Source organism: Pseudopodoces humilis, chromosome 2 (genome assembly GCF_049639895.1).
Source record: "Pseudopodoces humilis isolate 2021_Gansu_Grassland_sample_001 chromosome 2, ASM4963989v1, whole genome shotgun sequence".
In the NCBI taxonomy this organism is placed as follows: domain Eukaryota; kingdom Metazoa; phylum Chordata; class Aves; order Passeriformes; family Paridae; genus Pseudopodoces; species Pseudopodoces humilis.
The window spans coordinates 31,182,279-31,206,719 of NC_142201.1; the positions used below are offsets into that span (position 1 = coordinate 31,182,279).

At 38.5% G+C, this 24,441-nt stretch overlaps 1 protein-coding gene across 1 annotated transcript in view; it reads right to left on the reverse strand.

Moving 5' to 3' along the window:
• Window positions 1-727: 727 nt before the first annotated feature.
• The window catches only part of ATP10A (ATPase phospholipid transporting 10A (putative)), a 110,035-nt gene continuing 86,321 nt past the window's right edge, over window positions 728-24,441 (reverse strand). Inside the window, exons 11-21 of the mRNA XM_005516519.3 lie at window positions 19,934-20,037; window positions 19,636-19,762; window positions 17,274-17,458; window positions 15,591-15,909; window positions 13,579-13,655; window positions 10,028-10,153; window positions 5,635-5,835; window positions 3,412-3,492; window positions 3,220-3,324; window positions 2,684-2,871; window positions 728-2,013 (exon numbers count right to left, since the gene is read on the reverse strand). Coding sequence (XP_005516576.2) covers window positions 1,308-2,013; window positions 2,684-2,871; window positions 3,220-3,324; window positions 3,412-3,492; window positions 5,635-5,835; window positions 10,028-10,153; window positions 13,579-13,655; window positions 15,591-15,909; window positions 17,274-17,458; window positions 19,636-19,762; window positions 19,934-20,037 — 2,219 coding nt within the window. The 3' untranslated portion in view covers window positions 728-1,307. The remainder of the gene's footprint in view (window positions 2,014-2,683; window positions 2,872-3,219; window positions 3,325-3,411; window positions 3,493-5,634; window positions 5,836-10,027; window positions 10,154-13,578; window positions 13,656-15,590; window positions 15,910-17,273; window positions 17,459-19,635; window positions 19,763-19,933; window positions 20,038-24,441) is intronic.

A 24,441-nucleotide genomic window follows, 5' to 3' on the forward strand; every position in this document is an offset into this window, starting at 1 on the left:
ACAGGGCAGGCAGGTTGCCAGGCACAGAGTATGGCATGAACAAGTTGTGGCCTTAGAAAAACTGATGGCAAGCAATACAAAGGCCATGAAAACCTGCAATGAGGAGAAGAAGTGCAGTGGATAGTTCATCTATGGTCATGGTGACCAGGTGTGAAAGAACCAAGCAACATTCCAGGCTAAAGCCCCTGGGATCCATCAGTCTGGCACAGGGCAGCCACACACCCATGTACCAGTGGCAGTCTGGGATTTACAACCACGTGAGGTTGGCTCAGAGATAAGCTCAGAAAGCAGCTTCCTGCTTTTGGGGCTGGAGATAGCCTGCTTTACACCAGGCTCAAATACCTCTGCTTAGCATGTACCCTCAGAGCTGGTCATTCGGCTTCGCCGCCTCCAAGGACTCGACTTAACCTGGCCGAAACAACAGAAAAGGTGTCTCACAAAATTCCACTCTGCCTGTCCTTCACCCCATGAGCAGGCAGAACAGACCTCTTTGGTAACAGTGGCTGTAGTAGTGCTCCAGCTCCCAAGATCACAGGCTTCCCAGCTCAAACTCTACAGCAGACATGAAGCACCAGTTCTTTGCCACCAAATCCTTCCTTACAAACAAGCAGCGAGCTTTTTGTACAGCATGATGCAAGGCCATGCCCAGCCAAACACCAGCTACTCCAAGGGAAGGGCTGAGTTACAATTAATGCCAGACTGGGAAGTCACTTTGCAATACGGATGGTCATTTATTTATTGTTTTATCACAACACATCGAATGCTATGGCTGCAATATCAGAACATGGTGTCATTTATAAAATAGCAGTATTATTAATGTGGTGGTAGGATACTGTTAACATTTACAGAGAGGTGTATAATAATTCCATAACTTTGCCTCAGTGACAAAATACACTGGCAAGCAGATGATGGATGGAATATAGTGACTCTTTATTAACATGTTTTTTCCTCCTTGATTACTGAATGGCCTATAATGATATCAGTAATTGTTGCTGAATCTAATCCTTTCAAATATGGTAGATAGATCCTTTGCTTTTACAGTACGTGTCAGAATAAAAGAGAAGCATCTGAAAAATAAAGAAAAGGCATTTCCTTACAAAATGAGATGAAAAAATAAAACAATATAAATGGAACTTTCAAGTGTTTCTTTTTATATTTAAAGCTCTTATTTCAATAAACTGTATTTAAACATTCTTAAATAATCATTCTGTACCTTTGATTTTCTGTTTCACCTTTGGAAACATATAGAGTAATCTCACTATAAATGTGTGCAAATAAAAAATATATAAATATATTTATGGCCCACATCATAAAAAGGTGGTCTCGGAATTTTCATTTTTACAATGATCAGTTGGGGTTCCTTTCATTTTGTCCCGCAAGCAATTTGAGCTCTCTTCTTTTAAGCCTTTGAAGTCCACATGCAAAGAAGAGCCAAGCACACAAATACTGTCCCGTGTTTCATTTTGTAAACTGCTTGATGACACCTGTAAAACAGTCCCAATGTGACTGAACAGTGGAGTTGATGTGATCCACTTCAACAAACTGAAGTCTTCTTGGTCGACTGCTGAGCTCCATGGGAGTGTTGTTCCCACAGACAATGACTCCACCTCCGAAGTGCCACATCGAACGTCGTGAAACCCCACGGACCTTTCCAGACTACCTGCTGATGACGGGAGCTTGTTTTCCTCATACAACACAGCACCCTGGGGAGAGGCAGCCGCAGTCTGATCTGTTTTATGTTCTGCCTTTGTGTGCTCTCGGAAAAGTGACTCCCTTGTTTGAGGAGAGGCTGGCAAAGGAGTGCTTTGGTTATTAGCCTTATAACAATCGCTAGCATTTGAGCCAAGGCTCAGGGAGAAGCTGTCTGCCAGGAGCTGTGTCTGACGTATTGTCTCCTTTACGTTCAACTCGGTGAGGAGCTGGGTGCGAGTCTCTGGGGACAGTTTACTCAACTGGCGTCCAAGCTGAAGCTGGGTGGGGAACAGAGTTCCCTGAAGGGTTCTGTACAGGAATCTGCAAGATGAGAATGGGCATGTGAAAAGAAATGAAAGAGGGAAATACCCAATACGTTATTAAGGGAAAATATCCAAGACAAAAGTACAACATAGAAAAATAATGCTCTACACAAGAAAGCTTGCAGATGGACAGCTCTGAATGCTGTGCTAATATTTTGATTAATAACTTAATTAGGCAGTGTAATAAATCTGTATCTTTAGCCAGTGATCCACCTTGTGATTACACACAGTCTTTCATCTTTCCTGATGAGGAAAGGCAATGGGGATAAATCTGCAGAGCAAGCCTCCTACATCTACAAATTGGCAAGTAGGTCCACAACATACTTATTAACATATTTGGGTACTCTGCATTTTATGTGAGGATGGACTGAATCCAGAAGCACCACAGAACACCTCACAGGGTAGGAAACCTCTGCATGGCCTGGAGGTTTGACCACCAGTCTACAATTACCCCATTCCTGTGGTCCCTGGCCAGGAGCTGTGGTCTGTTCCTGTGGTCAGGAGCACAGAATAGGTTAGACCTGGCTTCAAACAATCAGCTGCTGAAAGAAACTGAGTTGGCTGGTAGTCAAAACAAAAGATGGGGGGTGGAAAATGTTCTTGCTCTCCCAATCAAATGCCTGAAGTGCCTTTACAAACAAGAAAAGATGTGAGAGAAGATACATTACCTGGGCAGCAATGCAACAACTGGTGATATAATGCAAGTGAAATAGAACACAGGGTCTCCCATCAGCCTTTCCATGGTCCAGTAGGGATTGGATGGAGGATGGCAGACAGGGCAGGAAGCATTGTAAACCAGAGCCACAGAGAAAAATAAAATGATACTGAAGATGCAAGATGACCAGTGGAGAAAAGTCTAGAGCAACAACCAAAAAAAAAAACAACGTAAGTATAATGATTCTTTATATTGTAAGAAATTTGCTGTGGCTAAATTAAATTAAAACTTCTTAATTTGTGGAGTCAAATCCATGCATGGCAAAGAGTTTAGAGCCTTCTCTAGTTAAAAATTCTTATTATAGATACAACACTACAAAGCAGTTTGCAGATCATATTTTAAAACCTTTTCCATGCTTTTTATAAATGTCTGCTAAAAATATAATGTGCTGAGAGAAAGAAGCAACCATCTTATGTTTTTGAAAGGTGGCACTAAGAGAAGAATTATGTCTATGCTAGTGAGTTTCTACGTAGGCTGTGGGTACCTTACCCAAGTTTTGGTTTCAATAGCCAAATGCAGGATGATGGTGAAAAGAGCTATTGTGGTGATGGGAGTTCCCCAAGAAAAGATATCCACCTCTGAATCATAGTAAGTCTGTAAGAAAGAAGACAGAATTTAGCCCAAGCTGTGTTGCCAGTTCTCCAAATGCTTGAAATAGAATGGCTTAAAGCAAACACTTACAAAATAGGGGATGAAGAAGCAAACCAGGCTTTGATACATAGCATCAATCATGTTCATCCAAAACATGTGTGGTTGGTACTCCTGTGTCATTAAAAAAAAAAAATTAAGAAAATCAGATCATAATGAAGATGCTATCTTCCAGGATTGGTATTTTGAGAGGCATATTTCAAGGGCAGTTTTAAGGGCTTGGGCAAACAGCTTCATAACTTTGCCAGTCATTCAGCTACCCTGAGGGATGAAGCATGAACAGTCTACCTGCAAGTCACTCTGTTCTGAGATGAAGTATTTTGCCTTTTTTTCTTTTCTATCCTGGCAGAGGGTGTAATTTGAATTTGATGCTCAGGCCAGGAAATCTTTGTGAAGGTGCCCTATTTTATGCACTACAGTCAGATCACTAATGAACATGAATAAATGGGTTCTACATCACATAAGCAACATCATATTGGCAAAAGAGAAAACAGAAAATGCACATTTACTTAGAGAACATCCACTACAAAGGTCTCTAGTGGCAATTCACATAGCAATATATGCTATAAATATGTATATAAAACATATATATATATATAAACACATCTCTAAGTATGTGCATAAAATTGCTTGATAAAACAAATATTAAACTAACATTTTGGTTTACAGAAATATGCAATTTCAGGGGTATGGATGGTCATATAAGGGACCTAGATATAAGGATAAATAGTTTACAAATGACAAAATGTTTATAAAATTTTGGTATATATTCTACATCTCCAACATGATGAACTATGTTCATCAGGTTCAACTACATCTTCCTTTTGTGGAAAATATCATTGTAGACTAAAAATGGGAATGGAAAGATGCTTAGAGAGAATGATGATGTTACTTGGCCTTCTGAACTAACATGGTTAATTACTGCATCAGGGTGCTCAGAGGGTTTGTGGAATCTCCAGTATTGGAGACATTCAAAACTGGACTAGTTAAAGACCTGAGAAACCTCTCTAGGTTTGAAGCTGTTTTTACCAGGGGTCTGGATCAGATGGCTTCCAGAGCCATCTGAACTATTCTATAATACAACAGGCCCTTTTGGGAAGAGACCCCACCTGAAACAGGATTTTAAAGTTTTTAAAATGCCTTTTTAGGTATCTATAAAGAGAATACGATCAATAGATTTAAAAAAACAAAAACAACTTAGAATTATCTCTGAGCTTCTCTATGAGAAGTAACTGTTCTGTGAACCTGGGAGACTTCTCAGTTTGCCAGCTGAAGACAGGCAGACATAACCTCCCAACAAGCCTTAAGGCATTACAAGATTTCTATCATCCTAAAAATGTGCAAGAGAGGAAGATATTAATAGTACAGATCTTTCAAGTGTGATGCACTGAAACAGAAGAAATGTAGAAAACAGAAAACAACAGATGAAAAGGACAGAGTTTGGACTAATGGAGTAAAGTTACACTCAAATTCTCTTTTAATTTTTCCAGGAGAGTATCTAGCACTGCCACTACATGTGTGGGGTACCAAATACAGGTGTACACTTGGAGGCAAAAACCACTTAATGTGTCCTCTCAGAGAACAGCTTTGTAAGACACTTTTAAGTAGGCTTTAGCCTTCAAAACAACATCCCCACATAGACAGTTTTACCAAACAGCAAGATTTTCCCACAGTACACTTTACCTGTAATTACCAGGAATGGTTTGGTTCAAATTCCACCTGAATTCCTTCTGTTTTCATTGTGCAATTCAAGCAGATGGTGACAAGGTGTTTTCAACAGATATTTCAGCTGAATCTATCATCTGTGACTACCTCCCTCAGAGACTAAGTTTATCGTGCTTACTACCAAGGCCATCTTTCTCTTCTTTTTCTAAAGGGCTGGGAACTGAAGTTTTGAGTAAGTATTGTGAGGTTATTCTGTAAAAGTCTGCACTAGCTACAAGGTGCAATCTGTTTTAGTTTTGTGGTTATTTGTGAGCCTGGACCATGAAGGAGGTGTTCAGTTTAGGTTGAATTAAATCATCCAGCCTTCTCTCCTGGCACATATTAAAAACATAGCCGGTTGGGACTTTGTTTGTTTATGTGTCTTTTGTTTAGGTGTACTTTTGGCATTTTGACTCAGATAAGAAATATCACAAAGTAATAACACTAACTTCTCAGACTGTATTTACCAGTGATCTACCCTTTGAGAGCAGGGCTGGTTTTTGAAATGAAAGATGTTCAGGAAAGAAATTACAGTAATCAAGAAATTTTTACCTCCATATTCTGTCCGCTTTTATAAAGTTGAGGTACAGCAATTAACACTTCAGCTGGCACATCCTTATCCAGCACACCAGTAATCAGTTGTGGAAGAGAAGAGAAGAATAAATTAAAGAAGATCAGATACCACTGATCAATCATTGATGAGCCAGAGAACCCGCAGTAGAACTGGTACCAGAAGAGAAGGGCCACAAACATCTGAAACAGAACAAGCAATGCTGTAAATATAACAAGATAAGGAGGATCATCATCCCACAGTGTTCTGAAACCATTCTGATTCCAGCTCAGCAAAGACTTATCTGTGAATGCTGAACACATGAGCAATCCTTGTGAGGATACCTACTCTTTAACTCACTTCCTGATGCATGGATCACTTGGCTAAGCTGCAAACATCTGACACACCTGCAAGTCTTTGTGCTGCTGGAACCTCAGATCTTGGGCATCACACAAAATTAACTTTTAGTTCAAGTGAAACACTGAGGTGCAATTTAACTAACTGTAAAAAGCTCTCCCAGCTACCACTGACCTCTAGGCAAATGATGTCACAGCACTTACACAACCACTGTAAGAACAAGAATTTCCACAATAATATCCTCTGCTGGCTGAAGATGTTTTGGGAGACTTTTCTGGTCAACAACAGATAAATTCAGAGCTTTTTTGCAAGATCAACACGAGACCAGCAGCAGTTGGGAAGGTGAAACTGTAAAGATTCCTCAACCTCTCTTCTTCTTCAGCCCTATGAAGAAATCAGCTGTATACACAGCTGCAGAGTGGTTGTTCATCTACTTGGGTTGGAGTCACCCAAAAAGAAACAAACCACACAACTCATTTTCTTCTACAATCTCTTCAGCATGGAGAATTCAGAGGGCTCAGAAAAGGTGCTGATTTCAGATATTGATGAAGGATTTGAGGCCTAGAAAAAGATGGCCATCTTCCTAGAGAAGGAAATAAATTCCCAGGGTTGGTTCTCCTAAAAGTAAAATTGTATTTTCTTTGTAAAGTGATTAAAACCAGAAAATGGTTGGAAACTGTTAAGGGTTTTACTCCTTTTAACTATTAAAATGGGAAATGGCATGACCTCTGCTTTCACTTCTTCTTTTTGTATTCTGTTCTCAAAAAGCTTTCAGTGAGATGGAGAATGTTAACCCTTCATGAATTTTAGATATACAGAGGAAACTACAGATCTGTTCTATCTGTGTGCCCAAATGTGGTTGAAAATTAAACATAAGAGAAAAAAAAAAGGCTATGGTGTGCTTAGTCAGTGAAAGCTGCTTTAAGGAGAGTAAACCTGTCTTGTAAAGGGGAATTGCCACAGAATAAGAGGTCATGTACATACACGTGTGTATATATATATATATATATATATATATATATATATATATGCACACACACACACATAAAGTAGATAAATGCTCAGGCAAAGTTTACATAATACATTGAAGTGGTTTGTGGTTTGTATTTGAGCAGCTCACTGTTAGTGAGCTAATTCCCAATTAACCTAGGTAAAGCTAATTAAAAACCTAAGATAGTATTTTTGTAAGCACAACCTCTAGAAATGTTTCTGATATTTTCAAGAAAAATATATTCCTCTGTGCCAAACAAGACGGAGCTACCAAAGCTTACCCTCTTCAGTACAGTTGTATGGGACATGGCAGTTTCATTCCAAAATCAAACTTATTTTGAAAATATTTATTTTCCACACCCAAAAATGAAACAAAATTTCTTGAGTAATTCCTCAAAAAGGAATTACAATAAATATGTGAATTTATATACTTTTTCTCACTGTTTCAAAACAAAATGCAGTTAATCCTGGACATAGTAAATTTTCTCTCCAGAGCCTTGCTAATCTGTCTTGGAAACAGTTTAGCTCTGGCAAAAATAGGTAGTTTGATGAAAATACTGCTGAAAATTCAGCTGAACATCTTCCTACCACCTCTACTATGGATCTTAATAATGCTGTTGAAGAAAGCTATACAAATAAATGAGGCTTAAATCAGATTTTTTTTCCTCCTGAGATTTTATTTTGTCTTAAACAAGTTTTTAATTTTATTTCAAATGTTCTCTCTTGACTCTGTATTATCTCTCTGAAAAAGACAAAAGACATTTACATAAAGATTTTAAATAAAGAAGGTTTCCCTTCTTCCCCTGCCAGATGAGGCTGTTTTATGAATGTGGTCCCAGGGAGAATTTCTCAGAGAATGAAGTATATGTCAAAAATTTTCAGTGCTTTCTTGCAGAGACAATGTATAAATGGGAAGAAGATGTGCATGCTTATGCAGGTAAAATTTTGTTTACATTAAATCCCTTTTCATCAAGCTCAGATATTTCCAGTCATGCTATGTTTTAGTTTATATTTTACTTGCATTTTTATCAGCTCCATGAAGCCAAACATCTTCTTGGATATGTCATTTAAGTTTCCAAATGGCTTTTGCAGCAATGTGAAGTTTAAATTTTAAATTAGATAGGTTATAGTGTAGAATGGAAAATTTCATGGTATGAACAAATGAGGAAAAAAACCCCACTTGAGCAAACAGAAAACTTGCAGGACATGTGCAGTATAGCTGTCTTGACTCTCTGTGGAGAACCATCCAGAATGGTCTCCTTGCAAAAGGTTCAGGTGCTCCTGTCTTTCTATTTTTAAGAATCTTTCCTTAAGGCAGGCATTGTGTCAGACATATTTATGTCTATATGCTGGATATCAAACTACAGTTTAGAGTCAAAAGCAACAAGTATTTCTCAGAAAGCTCTGAAGGCTGCCAAAACACAAGCAACACAAAGAGATGTCTTCAGTTATTTTCTAGCCTTGAGTCAGTAGCTTCTGAAAATGTCTTATTAAAAATGGCATGAGAAATAATACTTGTAATCAAGGGCAGCTGTACCAAAGAAAATGGAAGGTTTTACCCAAGATGAACAAAAGTGTTGATGTATAAACAGCATCTCTGGCTACTGATTGCTGGAGTGTCTTATGTGCATTACTTCTGTGTTTATTTTTTAAATTTTAATGTAAGATGGCTATACATACACCTCTTGGAAAGTTTGGATTTGATACTGTCAATGGGTATCTTGAAAACATCCAGCACTGGGAGTGGGAGTACAGATGTTCAGTGGGAGTACAGATGTTCAGCATCGTTCAGGATCAAGCCTTTTAACTGATGCATCTGAACACAACCACGTATTTCACTGCTGTACTTCAACAGGTGGCTCTCCCCTCAGTACAGCATTACTTAAATCTGCTTGCTATTTCTGACTCAAGCAGCAGCTCAGATCACAAAGTCCCTTCATTCTTCTGTTTCTGAAAGGGCACTTGCATGCAGTCTCTGTTTTGACCACAGAAGGTATTTTAACATGCTTGTTTTAACAAAAAGACATTTCATTAATCCTTTAGCACCCTTAGGTATTCCAGTGATGTCCAAAATTTTGAGCAAATTATGGTTTTCTTCTCATAAAAACTGAGGATTAGATTAAAATTAGAAAGCAACTTTTACAAAACTGAAAGCCACTTTTTTCTGATACTGAGGACAATATCCAGTCTCCTGCACACAATTCATACATTGGCCTCTGAAGCAAACAGAGGTATGAGAGCTCCAGCTCTCCTCTTTTTCTTGCTTCTTCATATGCTTTGCTCCCAAGGTGATTTGTAGCTGTTGCAAGTGAGCAAATATATGTGCCTGCCAGTGACTCCCACCCAGGTGGTGGTATTCTTGGTTTCCTTGTTAGGCTGTTTTCAATCAATCACCTTTGTACTCCAAGATCAATGCAAAGGGCCTTTATTGAGGCCAAGGAGTTGAGCTGCTTCTGGCTCGATGCCCAGTACTGGACTGAGTCCTGTTTCATACACCAGGGAGGAAACACAGACCCGTCATCTGTTCTTTACCACCGTGTACTTCCTTTCTAATGAACTCTTTTGATTAGTTGGAAATAAGATAAATCAAGCAAAAAAAAACCTTCCCAGACTCTGCATCTGAGACACAGAGAGGACTCAAATTATCTCAAGTCACTAGGCAATACGTACAGTGATTCATAAACAATGATGAGATACAGTCAGGAAGAGCAAACACACTCAACTGCTACTTGGGACTAATGCTGGATGGCTTTGGCATTGAAGACTCCTGTATCCAGCCAGCTAAATTCTGCAAAAGTACTCTTTAAAGAAACTTTCCTTCAGCAGTTCTTGTTATTTGTGTTACCTAATTTGCACATTCAGCAGCACACTGTAGCTGTTATGGAGTGGGTCCCGTATTTCTGCAAATGGCAGCCAGCTGTCTTTCAGCTCTGCACATTTCTTTGCAGCTTATTTATAAACCATTTGAAGGCTGACCTAATGCTCACTTAGCACAAAATAAACCCTGGAAACATGTGGTTCCATAAAGCTGCCAAGTCAAACACTTACTGCATTTTTGTAGAAGAAATACAGCACCATGTTGGCGAGTCGGGAGTAACACCAGTGGCCATGAACAAGCAAAAGCTTCTCCAAATGCCTGAACCTCGGGACTGCAAAGTCGCTTGCCATCACCGCCTTTAATGAAACAAAAGTTGGAATCATTATTGTAAAGCAGCACCTTCAACACTAACAATTAATCTAGTCATATTCTCGACTCCTACAGTCAGTGGAAGTTGTACTCAAGAAGAATGAAATTCATGACAGTGCTTATGAAATGCAGCTATTGCTGCATGGATTTGAAATACTCATGAGCAAACGCGGCAGCTTGGCAGGACATGCAAGGCAAACCGGTCCTCACCCAGAGGAGATTACAGCCTACACTGCAGATGGTGACAAGCAACAACAAAAAGCAAGAGGTGGGAGAATGGCTGGCAACTGCAGTTTCACGAGCATGAAGGCTCAGGGTTCATGTTCATGAACACCTTGGTGGCTGCATCTTTCTCTGTAAAAATGACAGTGTACTTACAAAGCAAAATGAATTTCCAGAGAATAAGATAAGAACAGCATAATTAAGTGGTTGCATCATACTGATTTGACTTTAAAAGACAAAACAATAGAAGTATTAGTTTTCATTTAATTTGCAGACCTCATTTATACAGTTTACTTGGCTGTCCTATCAGTATTTTGAGGGATTTTTTAAATTGTACATTTTCTGTAACTGTGTATGAGAAAAAAATCACACTAGATGAGACTCCTCTGGGACTGTGCAGACTGTCAGATGACACTGACAAAATGAATCACAGTTTCCCTCTAATTCTGACTAAGTTTCAGGGTACTGTACACTAGATGAGACCTACTTATGTTATCATGGTTGTTTCATGATTTTCCTTATCCCTAGGACCACACTAAGATTTTGTTTAATATTATTTTACATTTCATTTTCTATTTTGGTATCACCTTTCTTCTCACAATTGAGTTCAGCAAAAACAGGAGGAAAGGTGAAAAACTCCAAAGGAGCCGTATCTTCCTTACACTCTGCTGGGTATATTTTGGCTATATTTTTACATGAGAGACATATTTCCTTTTAAATTTTCCTAATTCTCTTTCTCGGTAAAACATCAAGAGGGCTCAGTTTTCCCAAGTAGCTGCTTGTAGAAGCTATTAAAATAAACTAAAACAGTATGCAAAAGAAGGTGTAAGAATTCATTGCAGTTTCAGCAGTAGATATATATAAGGACTGAGACACTTTTTAATATGTTGACACATCCTAGGATTTCTCAGGTACTGAGACACACCTGTTATTACTTCCCTGCACAGAAGTCTGATTTGTCTTGCAGACATACAGCTATCTTGCAGTTTGAGGAGAACACAGCTATGCTGTCTGCTTCCTTGTCCTCCACCTCATCTCAGCCTATTCCAATGTCAAAACAAAACCGTTAGCTTCATTTGTGCTTCTAACATAGTACTTCTCAGCAGACTGTGAGAAGTGTCACGATTTTTTCCTTTTTTTATTCCATTTTTTTTATGGTGAGGAACACAGAGAGAAAGATATGTTATCCAACTACATTTGCATGTTTACTTAAGCTCAAAATACCCACTTGATTTTCACATTTTATTTTTTTTTTCCTTCCAGCTCCACATGCTTCCACAGAATGTGGAAAGAAAATAAATCAGACAGTATTGCTGCCTTAGGCTTCTAAATGCTCAACGCCTTCTGAGTACCTGCGTGTGTACAATTCTGACAGTTGTTTATAGTAAAGAGGTCGGTGTGGTTCCTTAGGACTTGCAGTAAGGGAAGGGATCTACAAACATCTTCCACTCTGCTGAATTTTCATTTAGAAATAAAACCAGGTAGTTTAATGAGTTAAGGAAAAAATAGCTTTCAGATGTGGACACACTGCAAAAGCCAGGGGGATTTGAGGACTGGTTATTCTAAGTGTATTAGCTTAACTGAAAGTGGCATAAAGGGGCAAGGAGTAAAAAGAAAAATAAAAAAAATCCTATGAGCAGTCTAGGTCTGCATTAGGGAAAAAAGTGATCTGAACTAATACATAGATGAGAGAGCTTATTGTTAAGTTCATAAGTGGTGGTAAGACCCATGAAAAAAGTTTCCAGCAAACTTTTTGAATTGATTGGTTTGGAGGGAAGCCCACAAAACCAGCCTTCTCTGAGCTCTCTGGAGCTTGGACTGCCTGCAGAGTGATACTGCAGAACTAATGCAGGATTTGAAGATGCACATAGATCGAAAGTGTATGATAAATAAGAAATATATAATTATTGTGTATGATAACTGAGAAATACTGACTTTTCTCTAGTGACCTGTCCTAGCTTCTGCTGATCTGGAGTCAGAAAATGCATAACGTTCATACCCAAGTTCATAACCCACTTAGACTTTTGTTTCATAAGTTTGTGTGTTGACCCAAATAAATTACAGCATTCATGAAATTCCATGAAATAAAACTCTATAGGCAACTTGTGCACTGTGTGAAGGAGATCTCTCTTCCCTTTTGAGCAAAACATCCAGCCAATGTTGCAAAAAATGCAATTTGGGTCAGAGAACCACCCACTGGTAACTAAGTTAAGGAGCATGCTCATCTGCTCAGGTCTTTAGGATGTAAACACTTCCCACTTTCCTTGTAGAGCTATTTGACATATACTCAGCTACTCTCTTTTCTCATGCAACCAGCTGCCCAAATTCAAGGCAGGTTGTGGAAGTGCAGTATCCTTCTCATTCTCTGTGTCTTTCTGCCACGTCTGCTCTGAACACTGCAACTGATCTGCACTAGCAGTAGAGGAGGCTGAGGTAATACACACATCCTATACATACACATCTCTTTTGGGGATGAGAGAAGTGCCTCTTACACAGTGGTAAATGCAGTAATTATAGGTGGAACACATCCAGAAGGAAAGCAACAAGGTAAGCAATCTCATCCTGCCATTCCCTGTGACTAGAAATGAGGCCAAACCGAGACCTGCTATAAGGTGTAAGGAGCAGTGGTTCTGCAAAGGACCACAATTTCTGCTTTCTTTACTGTTTTGCTGTCTGAATAAGCTGAGTGAGTGAGATGTGTGGGTGACTGGGCTAAGTGTCACCACCACACCATGCAAATAATCTACATTAATTGTACTGACTTGTGCAGCCACTCCATAGAAGTATGCCCAAGAGAGAGGAGAATAAAAGCCAGCATAAGACAAACATTTATTTCCTAAATAATGCATAGCTGAGCTTTTTTTGTCCTTTAAACAATTATTTAGCTAATTATTTTTTAATCATATTGCTTAGAGAGATGTGGTAAGTTCAATTTTCTGAGAAGGCAGAGTGTGTGTAAACTCATCACAAATCTCAGAACAAGTGTGAGGTCAAACTCAAGCTGAAAGAACCCTTATAAGACAGAACTTATAAACCGAACTTATAGACAGAACTGGCAGTCCTCAGCACAACTTGCTGTTTTTCCTTTATTTGTGCTGACTGTCCAGAGGCAGCCTGAACAATCTGACCTATAGAAAGCGGCTGTTTCATGCCGTCATGGGAGTGCTTTCCACTGCACGAGCAACATTACCTGCATGCCTTCTTGACCAGAGATCCCCACACCAACATCTGCCACTTGGATCATGCTGACATCATTAGCACCATCACCTAAAGATGACAAAATGCAGTTTTGTTGTCACTAGAAGAACAACAACAGTTGGCAGCAACAAAACAAAGGAAAAACAGTTGTTATTGAGTGTTGGTTGAGTATATTGAGACATTTACTAAATGTTGGTTGGGTATAGTAAGGGAGATGTGCAGTAGAAAAGGATACACCTTTAGAATATAAGGTTCAAAGCTTGCAAAATTTCCAGGACATTCTGATCTTTTTAGACCTTTTTATCACAGGACAGTAACAATAAAACAAATCCATCTCTTTTTAATACCTAAAATTCAGTTATCAGGCCTGAAATGCACCAATGGTAAAACAGTAGAAGGCTGAGAATAAGCGTCCCCAATACTGCTTCCTGATTTAGAGTCTGCCTGCAATCAGGTATGACTAAGAATTAAATGTGCAAGAAGGCCTAAAGCCAATGAAAATGTCTACACTGTAAAAATACTAAAGGAAGTTAAAAAGCAGATGAATGAAAGAAAAAGTCAAGAGTAGGGTTGAGCAGTCTGAGATCTTTAATACACCCAAGAATGGCAGATTTAATTAGGATGGTTGCAGAGCCACCACCCCTACTCTGCTTCTAACCACGATACGACAAGTGACAGGTGCCATAGACAGGATACCAGAATGAGTATCTAGTTCTTAACCTCTTAAACTTGTAGCCAGTGTACTAATGGAAAATGACACTGTATTAGCTTATGACAAGACACTTGGTTTTAAAGTCCAGTGGCTGAAGTGCACACCACATGTCACCATTGCTGCTGGCATGTGTAAGAGTGGTATCCTCTCACCAGACAAAGCAGATATCTTTGTGACTGTGTGATACAACCCAAGTTATGGGTTGTATATAATGCTGGTTAAAAGAGAGGATGCATACAGCTAGGCTTTAAGCCTGAGCAGGAGCTTAACCTCAACTCGTAAGCTTAAGAATGAAAATACAAGCTGCCTAGTCTCCACTAGTGTTTTTAAACATTCTGGATAATTCAAGTTATCAAGCCAGATGTTTTTTACAACATATGCAGACAATTATGTCCACAGTCAGTTAGCCAAATATATAAATTCAGTAGGGGGGAGGCATATTTGAGCAAGATACAATATACTGAGCATGAAGATTGTGATAATCAATACATACTTGGTGATGTTGATGTCACACAAGTCTGGCAATTATTATATGTACTTAGGGTTTTTCACAGCCAAGTCCCACCCACATGTGTTCCAGCCATAATTAACCACACAGGTAGATGAAAGCAAGTGTACTTGCGACAGTATATGCTGAAATCATATCTTCTAATGAAACATGAACCTAAACTTGAGATAGGGAAAGAAGAGCTAGTTGACTTGAGTAAAAATCATAGAAACATGTAAGATCCTGTCAAACCTAAGACAGATGGACTGCCAAAGTCTCCCCTCTGCCTTTGAGTGATTAAGTGGGAAAAGTGTAAGTGTGGCATAATACCAGTTGTAAATCCACTCTCTATAACGACAAGGCCAAGTCATAGCCTTTGCTGTAGGGCTGACTTGTGATGATAAACACAGAACCTTGAGTTTAAGCATGATCAGATGAAACAGCACTGAGCAGAGTGTTTTTTGGGGTGTAACACAGTGATTGCAAAATAGTGTTTTGCACAGCATAAGGTAACCCAGTTCTTCACATCTGTGTTCAGACATGTCAAAACCTCTTAGCATAACTGGGTCCTGATTACCTAACTTCTGTAGGAAGAAATCCCAGCTACTACTCCAGAGTTCTATCCTGGTTTTGATTAAATATGTTAGAATAAATATATTAGAATTGTCCAACACGTTTTCAGACTAAACTGGAAGGCTGTTTCAGCTGTGAGGCAGCTGGGAGGGTCCTATTCCATGTCAAAAAAATCAAAATTTTCAAGTCACAGTATACATCAAGGCAGGCTAGTATAAACTGAGGTATTTACCTATTGCCAAGGTCATTGCTTTGAGTTTGTCTCTGACTAGTTTCACTACCATGCTCTTTTGGAGTGGGGTAGAGCGACAACACAGTACTGAACGGCATCGCTTGGCTAGTGCAAGAAATTTATCTTCTAGCGCAGGTTCCAGGGCATAAGCTAGAGTCCTTCCATCAATGACTAGGCCCAAGCTGGAAAGCACAGAGGAAGAGGGTGGATAGAGAGGGGTGAACCCAACAGTCATGTTTCCAGTAGCTCCGTCTATTGTGTTTGAAAATTTAGACTGTACGCATTGCAGACACTGTTCCAGCAAGACAGCACATGTCTCCTGAAAAAAAAATTCAAAATAGAAATGCTTGAGAGAAAAGAACACGTATTCAAAGGCCTCTGTTTGCTGTATGTTTAGGTATAACTAATATGGGCAATGTATTATTTGCTGCACTGTTAAAAGTTTTGATTTGTAGTAATCTTCTACTTGTTCTGAACACACTTAATTCTTGCACAAGGTATAACAACAGTATAGAGTAGAAAGGCTTAAAATCTAATTCTTCTTTAACATGCACTTTTGTATGCTAAATTAATTTCTTTTAGCTCCTTCTCAGAATAACAGTGCTAGGAAATGATATATAATTGGTACCAAGTTAAGTAGGGTGATGAACACCATTATGGTGATGAGCACCATGTATACGCCCACAACTCAGATCAAAGAGTTATGCATTGTTAAAGGCCAATTAAAGGGTTATTTAAGCTGAAATCTTTCTCCTAGCCTTACTCAACTAGAAAATGTTATTGAGAATATATGAACATTTAGAAGAAATGCAATTGGTCTTACAGCAAAGTATGACTAAAAAGAAAAACCATGGAAAATTAATTTACCAGTTCAGTTGATACACCCAAGAATGGAAAATGCTGTTATCTTTTCTTTCTTTTTGAATGAAATTGGAGCTGAATACTGATGGCCTACCTCTCCTCTGCTGATCTGAAGTCCAATTTTATCACCCCATAAAAGGACTACAGCACTATCAGTCTGGTTCCTTGTGTGTTAGATCGTATCAGTAAACTCTTTGTTACTGCTTGCAACAAGTTGAGCACAGGAAAGATCAGTAATTCAGAAGGATTAGAAAAGGTCTGTTAGGAAGCAAGGCGTTACTGTAGATGTGGTTTTCTGCCTCTCACTGTTAGCATCAAAATTTAAATATTGCTTCTATCTCCAGAGAAAAAGCCACCTGAGAAAACATGAATGAGTTATCTAAATGCTACATTTCAGTGGCATAAAATAAAGCACAAATTCTCAACAGGTTATCAATTGCTTTCTTTCTCAACATGTATTTAATAACAGGCTGCTTTTTAGACCCATTAGTGCCAATAAACAGAAACAGAGATGTCTTGAAAATGCATACCGAAGAAAGTGATTTATGCTGCTATGGCATATTTTCATTCATGGTGGAGTTAACTACACACAATTACATGTTCTCAGTAAGGTTGTGATACATGAGGCTATGGTTTAGAAGCATGATTCACTGAGAAGTATTCAAAGACATATCCTACCTGAAAATTACAGATGAAGCAGAAAAATAAGTAAAAAAAAAAAAAAAAGAGGAAAAGGAAAAAAGCCATCAAACTTTTAATTGTACAAGTTGAAAATAAAGCAAAACTAATTCATTAGTCAACTTGTATACTGGATCTGCTTACTGGTGATTCAGCATTCAAAGTGATGATTTCTTCATCGTGATCTAGTAGCTTGCAGGCATATGCAATATTAACAGCTGTTTCTTGCTTGTCTCCAGTAAGAACCCAAATCTGCAACCCAGCTTTGCGCAAGCTTGCAATGGTTTCTGGAACACCATCCTGCAAACGGTCCTCTATGCCAGTTGCACCTAAGCACATAAAAAAAAGCAAAATATTCTCTATTAAATCAACACCTAGGGTTGCCCTTAAATTTTAAGTTTAGGTTAAAAAACAAACAAACAAAAACAAACCCCAAAACAACCAGCAGCCACTTTTACTGGGAGACAGCTAAACTATCAATGGTTGCAAGATTTGGGCAGCTTTTTGGGGGTATTGAGGAGGAAGAAAGGAAAGTAGCTGCGGTAAACAGTTGCATCAACAGTAAACAACAAATCCAAAATTCAAAATGTCAACAGCAACCAGATGCCACTCCTAGTCCCAGAGGTTCACAAGGCTTATTGTCTCTATGCTCTATATCCACGTAATTTCTGCTGAATGTTGCTAGAGAAGCTACTGGTTCTTGGAGATCACTTCAATTCCTAAAGGTCTTAACTGCCTTTTCTCAGCAAGAGAGTGAGTCACTAGAAATTCCTCTTTTGAAGGGGAGTAACAGCTGGACTGCAGCTTGGTAAATGAGACTGCAAACATAAACCTTTTTGTGCCTTGTTGCTGCTCTTTGCTCTTGCAGAAAGACACTGGTGACCAAATGAGATATAGCAGAGAATGAATCATAAATCTGTTGATGGAGAGGTGAGAGTAAAATGTGCATTTTCATGCTTTCAATGCATCTTTCTACCTGTTTTAAGAGAGTGGGTATCTGTTTCGTGCTTACATAAATCAGCTGTTTGAGACAAGATTTTCATATATATGAAAAGTGGCAAAAAGCCACTCAGGACCAAGCTCAGTGTCATCACTGGTACATCAGTGCTCCACTGAGCGTCAGAGCAACTTGTGAGGAAATGCAAGCCCTGCCACTAGCAAATGAGGAAGTGACAGATATGCAAGTTACCTGGAACAGCAGGAAAAACAAAATAAACTTTTCTCAGCTAATTATTTCTTCTCTGGTTCTTCCTTGAAAAAAGAACAGTTAACAGCAGAAGTCCCCTTAAGTCTGAGCACCAGTCATTTACATGAAAACACATTCATAGGGCAATGTTGGGAAAGCTACTGCTATTCAAATAAAGAAAAATATATTCCAGACTGAATTTTTATTCCCACAACCTAATGATGACTGATCATTGCAAGCTACAAACCACAGTACGAGGTTCTTGGGGAATGATTGATCTGAGTTTACTACTGGCCAGAGCTCATTTATTTGTCTAGCAACTCAATTTCACTTTTTTTTTTCCTTTTTTTTTTTCACCTTAGACTGCAGCCAGGGCCAGCAGGTACACCCATGGTGGGATCTTGATTACTCTGGTCTGAATTAAGAAATTCATGCCCCCCTTTAAGTCAGGGAAGAAAACCAGACACTTTAAGGGCACGATAAATCTAATCCTAAAGCAGGTACCTAAATCAGACCAAATGAACCACACTTTTTTTGTCTCCCCACTGGTTATATGTTGAGCCTTAGAGATCTGTAGTAGATGCATTAGAAGTTGGGTGAGGTGGATCTGTCTCCCAGAGACAGGCATGCAGGCAATTGGTGAAGGTCATTTTCTCCAACAGTGGTATGGCTGTGCCAGTTTCTTTGCCAGAGAAAGCAGTTGGATGCATGGTGTACCAGTATATGTAAATAAATTTTAGAATCTCAGTGCTTTCAACATCTCAAGTCAAAAGAGTATGACTTAGCTCTTGTAATACTTTTTACATACACTGATTTTAACTGAAACCCTTTGCCACAGATACAAAGGCCCTGAGTGCACTGTGTATCACAATCTGATGTATATGAAAGTTGATGCCTCTCACAGATGCAGTTTGTGAGTTTTGCTTTATGCGCGTCTCTGGTGCCCCTGGAGTCAGGGAAGTCTCTGACATGTTGAAGCAGCACTGAACTAATGAAATTCTGTAGACAGCTTGGGCCAGGTCTCCTCTTGTTTAGAGCAGCAGCTCCCATTTATGATGTTGTGTCAAATTCACCCCTAGTATTACTCCACTTGTTTCACTAGTGCTAAAATGTTGGCAGGAGCAAGGAAAACAGGGTATGTCTTTTATGTTACTTATATCCTATTCCTTTGTGGTGCTGCACATGACAGCCATGATAAAGTCACACGGAAGCCAATTTCTATACTGTCAGAAACAATTTAAGGGGAAGAACGGATTTCATAGCCAAGCTTTCAGAATTTTTATCACATTTTAATTTCATGTCCAGCTCTCATTTCATTACCTAGCAGATGCAGATTCTTCTCTATCCGCAGTGCTGACTGAAACAGAAGTTCGTCACGATTTTCAATAGAGGATTCTGCTTCTAAATGAGTTTTTAACCAACAGCCATACTCTTCCTTGCTGAGAACCTATTACAAAGAGTATGTGAGGGCACAGTCAATATGATGTGATGGTATTCATACTTTATTGAATAAAATGAAAAAGAGGTTATGAATCAAGAACAATAAAATAATAAATACCTTCAGTAATCTTTGTCAAGACTCTCTTTAAAAGCAAACTAAAAGCCTGCATTTACTTACTCTTTTGGCAATACAGAGGGTCCGCAGCCCATCTACAGCATAAAGATTAAGGTAATTCTGGGTTTTGCTTCGGATTTTTTTTTGATGTTTGCCCCGAGGATCATCTAGATAAGAATAAAACCATAGATTACTCGTTGAAAAATAACAGCAGCTGAATTGCCTCAGAGAATAAAAACTTGTATATAGTACTCACTGTACCAGCACTTTATAACTGATACTTTTAAAGAGGTGTTGATATTTCCTGGGAAACTGATGTAAAACATTCCATTAAAAAAGAAAAAAGAAAAAAAAGAAAAAAAGGAAAAAAGTCTTTTTGTTCTCTTTTCTGTCTTCTTCAAAAAAGTCACTGTGAATGTATGTGAGAAAGATCTTTTTTTTACTCTTTAAGTATTTCTTTTGCCTGAATATTTTAAGAAATCATGATAATCTTCACAGCAAACAATACTGTCAGAAATAGAAGTATGATTTCAAATACACTACAAGCAAATATTTTTCTGCTTCTCCACAGCTCATCATGTGCAGAAAAACAACACTTAAAAATAGCACTCAATCTTCCACCAAGGCTAATATCTTAAAAGAAGTGGAAACAGTGCTTGTATATCTGAGTGCATGAAGGTCCTTTTGTCTTGTTAGTGCTCTACTGGTACTTCCTATCAGCCTGAATCAACGCAAGAAGTTCTGGGTATGTCTGTGATTTCATTCAGAGGAGAATTTGCATTTGCAGACCTCACAGCTAGCTTCTTCCTTGGATTCATCAGCAAAACTTCCACTTAACTTTACCCTTCTCTTAAAGCTATGTGTAGCTACTCAAAATGAGGACTGAGGATTTGTTTTTTTTCTCTCTTTAGTTGGGACTGGTGCAGTGTGCTCACCCTGTGATCAACATACAGTAATAAATATGATAGCAGCACATTTTGTTCCATCTTATTACATGAAATGATGTGATTTTTAAAAATTAAAAACAAGCAATAATGCATCTTTTTTATCATCTAGGATCGAGACAAGTCTTGAAAAAGGTACTGTGGTAGTAATATGAATTTCAAGGTTAGCCCTTAAGTAAACATACCAGGGATAAGTTTTTAGATTGGAACCATTGAGTGAGAAAACTGGTACCTTCTGGCAGGTTTTTCTACTCCCTGATGTGATACACTTTTATTTTTTACTAAAGTCTGAATATTTTCAGGGGATGTAGAATCATTTCAGGATATAATTCTGTAACTGAAGCTGTTACTAAATCCAGTTTTTGAGTTACTGGTACTTGTGCAGTAACCAGTCACTGAGCAAGGTGACCACTCCACCAGAAGGTTGGGCACCTCAAGGGACCTTCTACATTCTCAGTTCATCACTGAATGTGCTCACCTCTCATTCTGAGAGCCTGTGGGCACTATGCCATTATGCTAAACACTTAATACAGGTATATAAATTAGATGGCATAGGTATCTTACTGTTTATACTTTTCAGTGCCCATTTACCCAGTGTGCACTCATACTGAATTTGATCTTGCTATATGTTGACTGCATACATATATCTGCCTGTCTATAAAATTACATAGCATTCAGTACTTTCGTATTTATACAGCAGCAGACTGGTAATTGGGCATTCAGGTGCTCCAACACAAACACATACATGTATTGATTTTGTAGAAATAAGGGAACTGTGAGTTTAGAATCCAAATATTCTGGGTTTTTTTCCATTTATTTCAACCATGTATCAGAACATTTTACTCGCTGTACAGCTATATTCTCACCTTTACAGACTTTTCTATCCTCTCTAGGTCTGCAAAGCTGGGATTATACATACACAGTTGTTCCTAAGGGACTCTGTGAAGATTGTGGTTATTTCCTGCATATCTTCATTCCAGTCCCATCTGATTAAAGTCATGTGGTGAATACTGACTGGTAGGAATATTCTCATGGGCTTGTCCATCTACCTATTAATACCACCTATGCTGATTGTTGTTGATTGTCTCAAAGGGACAATACAGATATTTTATTCCAGAAGGACATCCCTACAAGTATTATTTGCAATTGGAAAGCCCTTTCTTACACTACATATAGAAACAGGCATATAAGGAACCAGCAGCCTAACACAGTTTCATTTTGCTACTTTTCTATTAATGCATTATAACCTTTTTGGCACATGTGACTTTGCTGTATTACATAAAACATTTTTTTTTTCTGGGAGAGGTACTGCAGCAAATCTTCAAGGCTTCTTGTATTAGTGAGGGTTTTTTTTAACTTTAATAAAATAAAGCAGGCAAGCAATCTTCCTAATTTATTGTGAGACATTAACATTCTAGAGAAAAATGCCATGTTTTTTGCATACCCCACATGAAATTATGTTATGGGAGTGGCTATTACAGCAGCTCACTGGCTTTAAATGATGCAAACGTCAATAGGTGCTTTAACACATCTAAAGCTGTTTCTATGCCTTTAAGGTTAAGTGGTGTTAATCACTTCAGATCTGTCTGAATACCATAGGCGATAATGCAGTGATCATAATGTCAAATGCTCACACCTCCTTCAATGAACAAGGACACAACTCTCTACAAGTAGAGATGTGTATACTATTTTCTGTGCAAGTTCTCATTTCCAGCATACCAATGACAGCTGAAGCCCTTATAGCCGTTCATGTGCCTCATCAGTCCTACCCTGAGATTGATCTTGTGCTCAGAAGTTAGAAGTGGGGGAGGAATCTCTTGCAGACAAAATCCAGTTGTGGAGATTTTTTTAGCTGGGATGCAGTGTCTGCTCTGAGCAGTGTGACCACATGCACCATGTCAGTGAAAAACAGAGGAAGTCTCCTCCAGAGGAATGATAGAGAGCTAGTGGCTTTCTGCTTCTTCATTTCCTTCCATAATCTTGAGCTGCAGAAAGCCAGCACAGTCATTGTTTTCTCAATGATTTATGTTCACGGTTCCTGTATGAACTGGGTATTAACTCAAACAGTAAAACTTTCTCATTTATGAACATGGTGACTGTTGAGATAAAGTAAAAACAATACACTCTTGGGAATAATTTCAAGGCTTTTGAAAATATCTGTTTGCTATCAGAATACACTAGGTTACACACTCTTAACTAGATATACAGGCAGAGCAAATAGAGTCAATTCATAATCTCTTTGAATCTTGAAGCTCATGACGATTTATACTTTCCTATAAGACACAAGAAAGCTAAAACATAATACTTCTGCTTCTGATTTCAGGCTATTTCTCTTGTCATATTCTAAAATACTCTTCCTCCCAAGCAGGAATCTTTGTTTTATGCCATGTGGTGTTAGAGCTGGGAGATTTTAGACATGGTGCTGCCTTCATCCTTCAGTCTAAGGACACAAGTCTCAAGAAACATGCTTGACTAGTGTATAGTTCACATGTCCCTGAAGAACTAAGAGAGCAGAGACCAAGCTGTGGGATTAGTTGTCGTATCCATTCACCATTTAGTCATTTCCTTAAAATGATAAATGACTGAATTATTGCAGCATAATGTCTCTCACACACACGTTCCACCATCACCAGTGAACTGGGTAACATCAAGGACAGATCCCACAATACAGATAACAGCCACAGCATAGATCTTTTGAGGCTCCCTCTATATCCATTGACACTAGGATACTGCAGGCAGAGACAGCAAATTCAGTGCAAATTCAATTTTTTAAAAATTTTCTAACTGGCCTTACTGTTTTTACCTAGGTGGGTCCTAGACCTGCCTGAGATTTCCCTGAAAATTTCTTGATCCATCGAGCCTACTGTGAATAGACATGGTAGTTTTGAACACAGTCTATGATGTCAAAAAAATTAAGAGCTGGCATTAAATATTTTTTTCTTTCCTGAATGCTCAGTTCTCATTCTGAGAAGTCATTTCCAATTATTATTTTCTAGGTATTAGAATTTTTCAGTGCTAAAAGTTCTCTATTAGTAGTTTGGAAGGAAAGAAGTTTCCATAGATGCTCTATGTGCCTTCTGTAATATCAGATCTTTGCTAGAAAATTATTCATGAATACTTTGTTGTTAGTTAAGGACAAGTTGTTCTTAACTTTTTTGGCTCAGCTTTGATTTATATGGCTGAAACCAGAAAACTAATGCCAACATTTTTCTGTGTTTCGTTAAACTAAAATTACACAGTGTAAGCCTTTCACAATTGTTTACTCCAACTAAAGTCAAAGTAACCACAAAGTCAATGCATTAGTGAAACATGGGAAGTACCTCTAGCACTTTGGGGCTCTGTCCATTCATATTGGGGTAATCTTTAAACACTGGATGAAATTCAGTGTTGAAAATACAGTAAATCAGATGCAAACTGATTAATGCAAACTGAAACCCATGAGTCTAACTTCTGAAACCTTACAGGATTCTTCTTGAAACCAGCTGATTACAATTAGCTATTTAAAGCTGTCTCTGCTGCCTAGGCCATTTGGGTGCTGGAGAATTCTCCATGCTTTAGGGAAATTCCATGTTCACAGCTACATGTCTACTGCTTGCTAGTCAACTATGCATTTGAAGCCAAGATTTC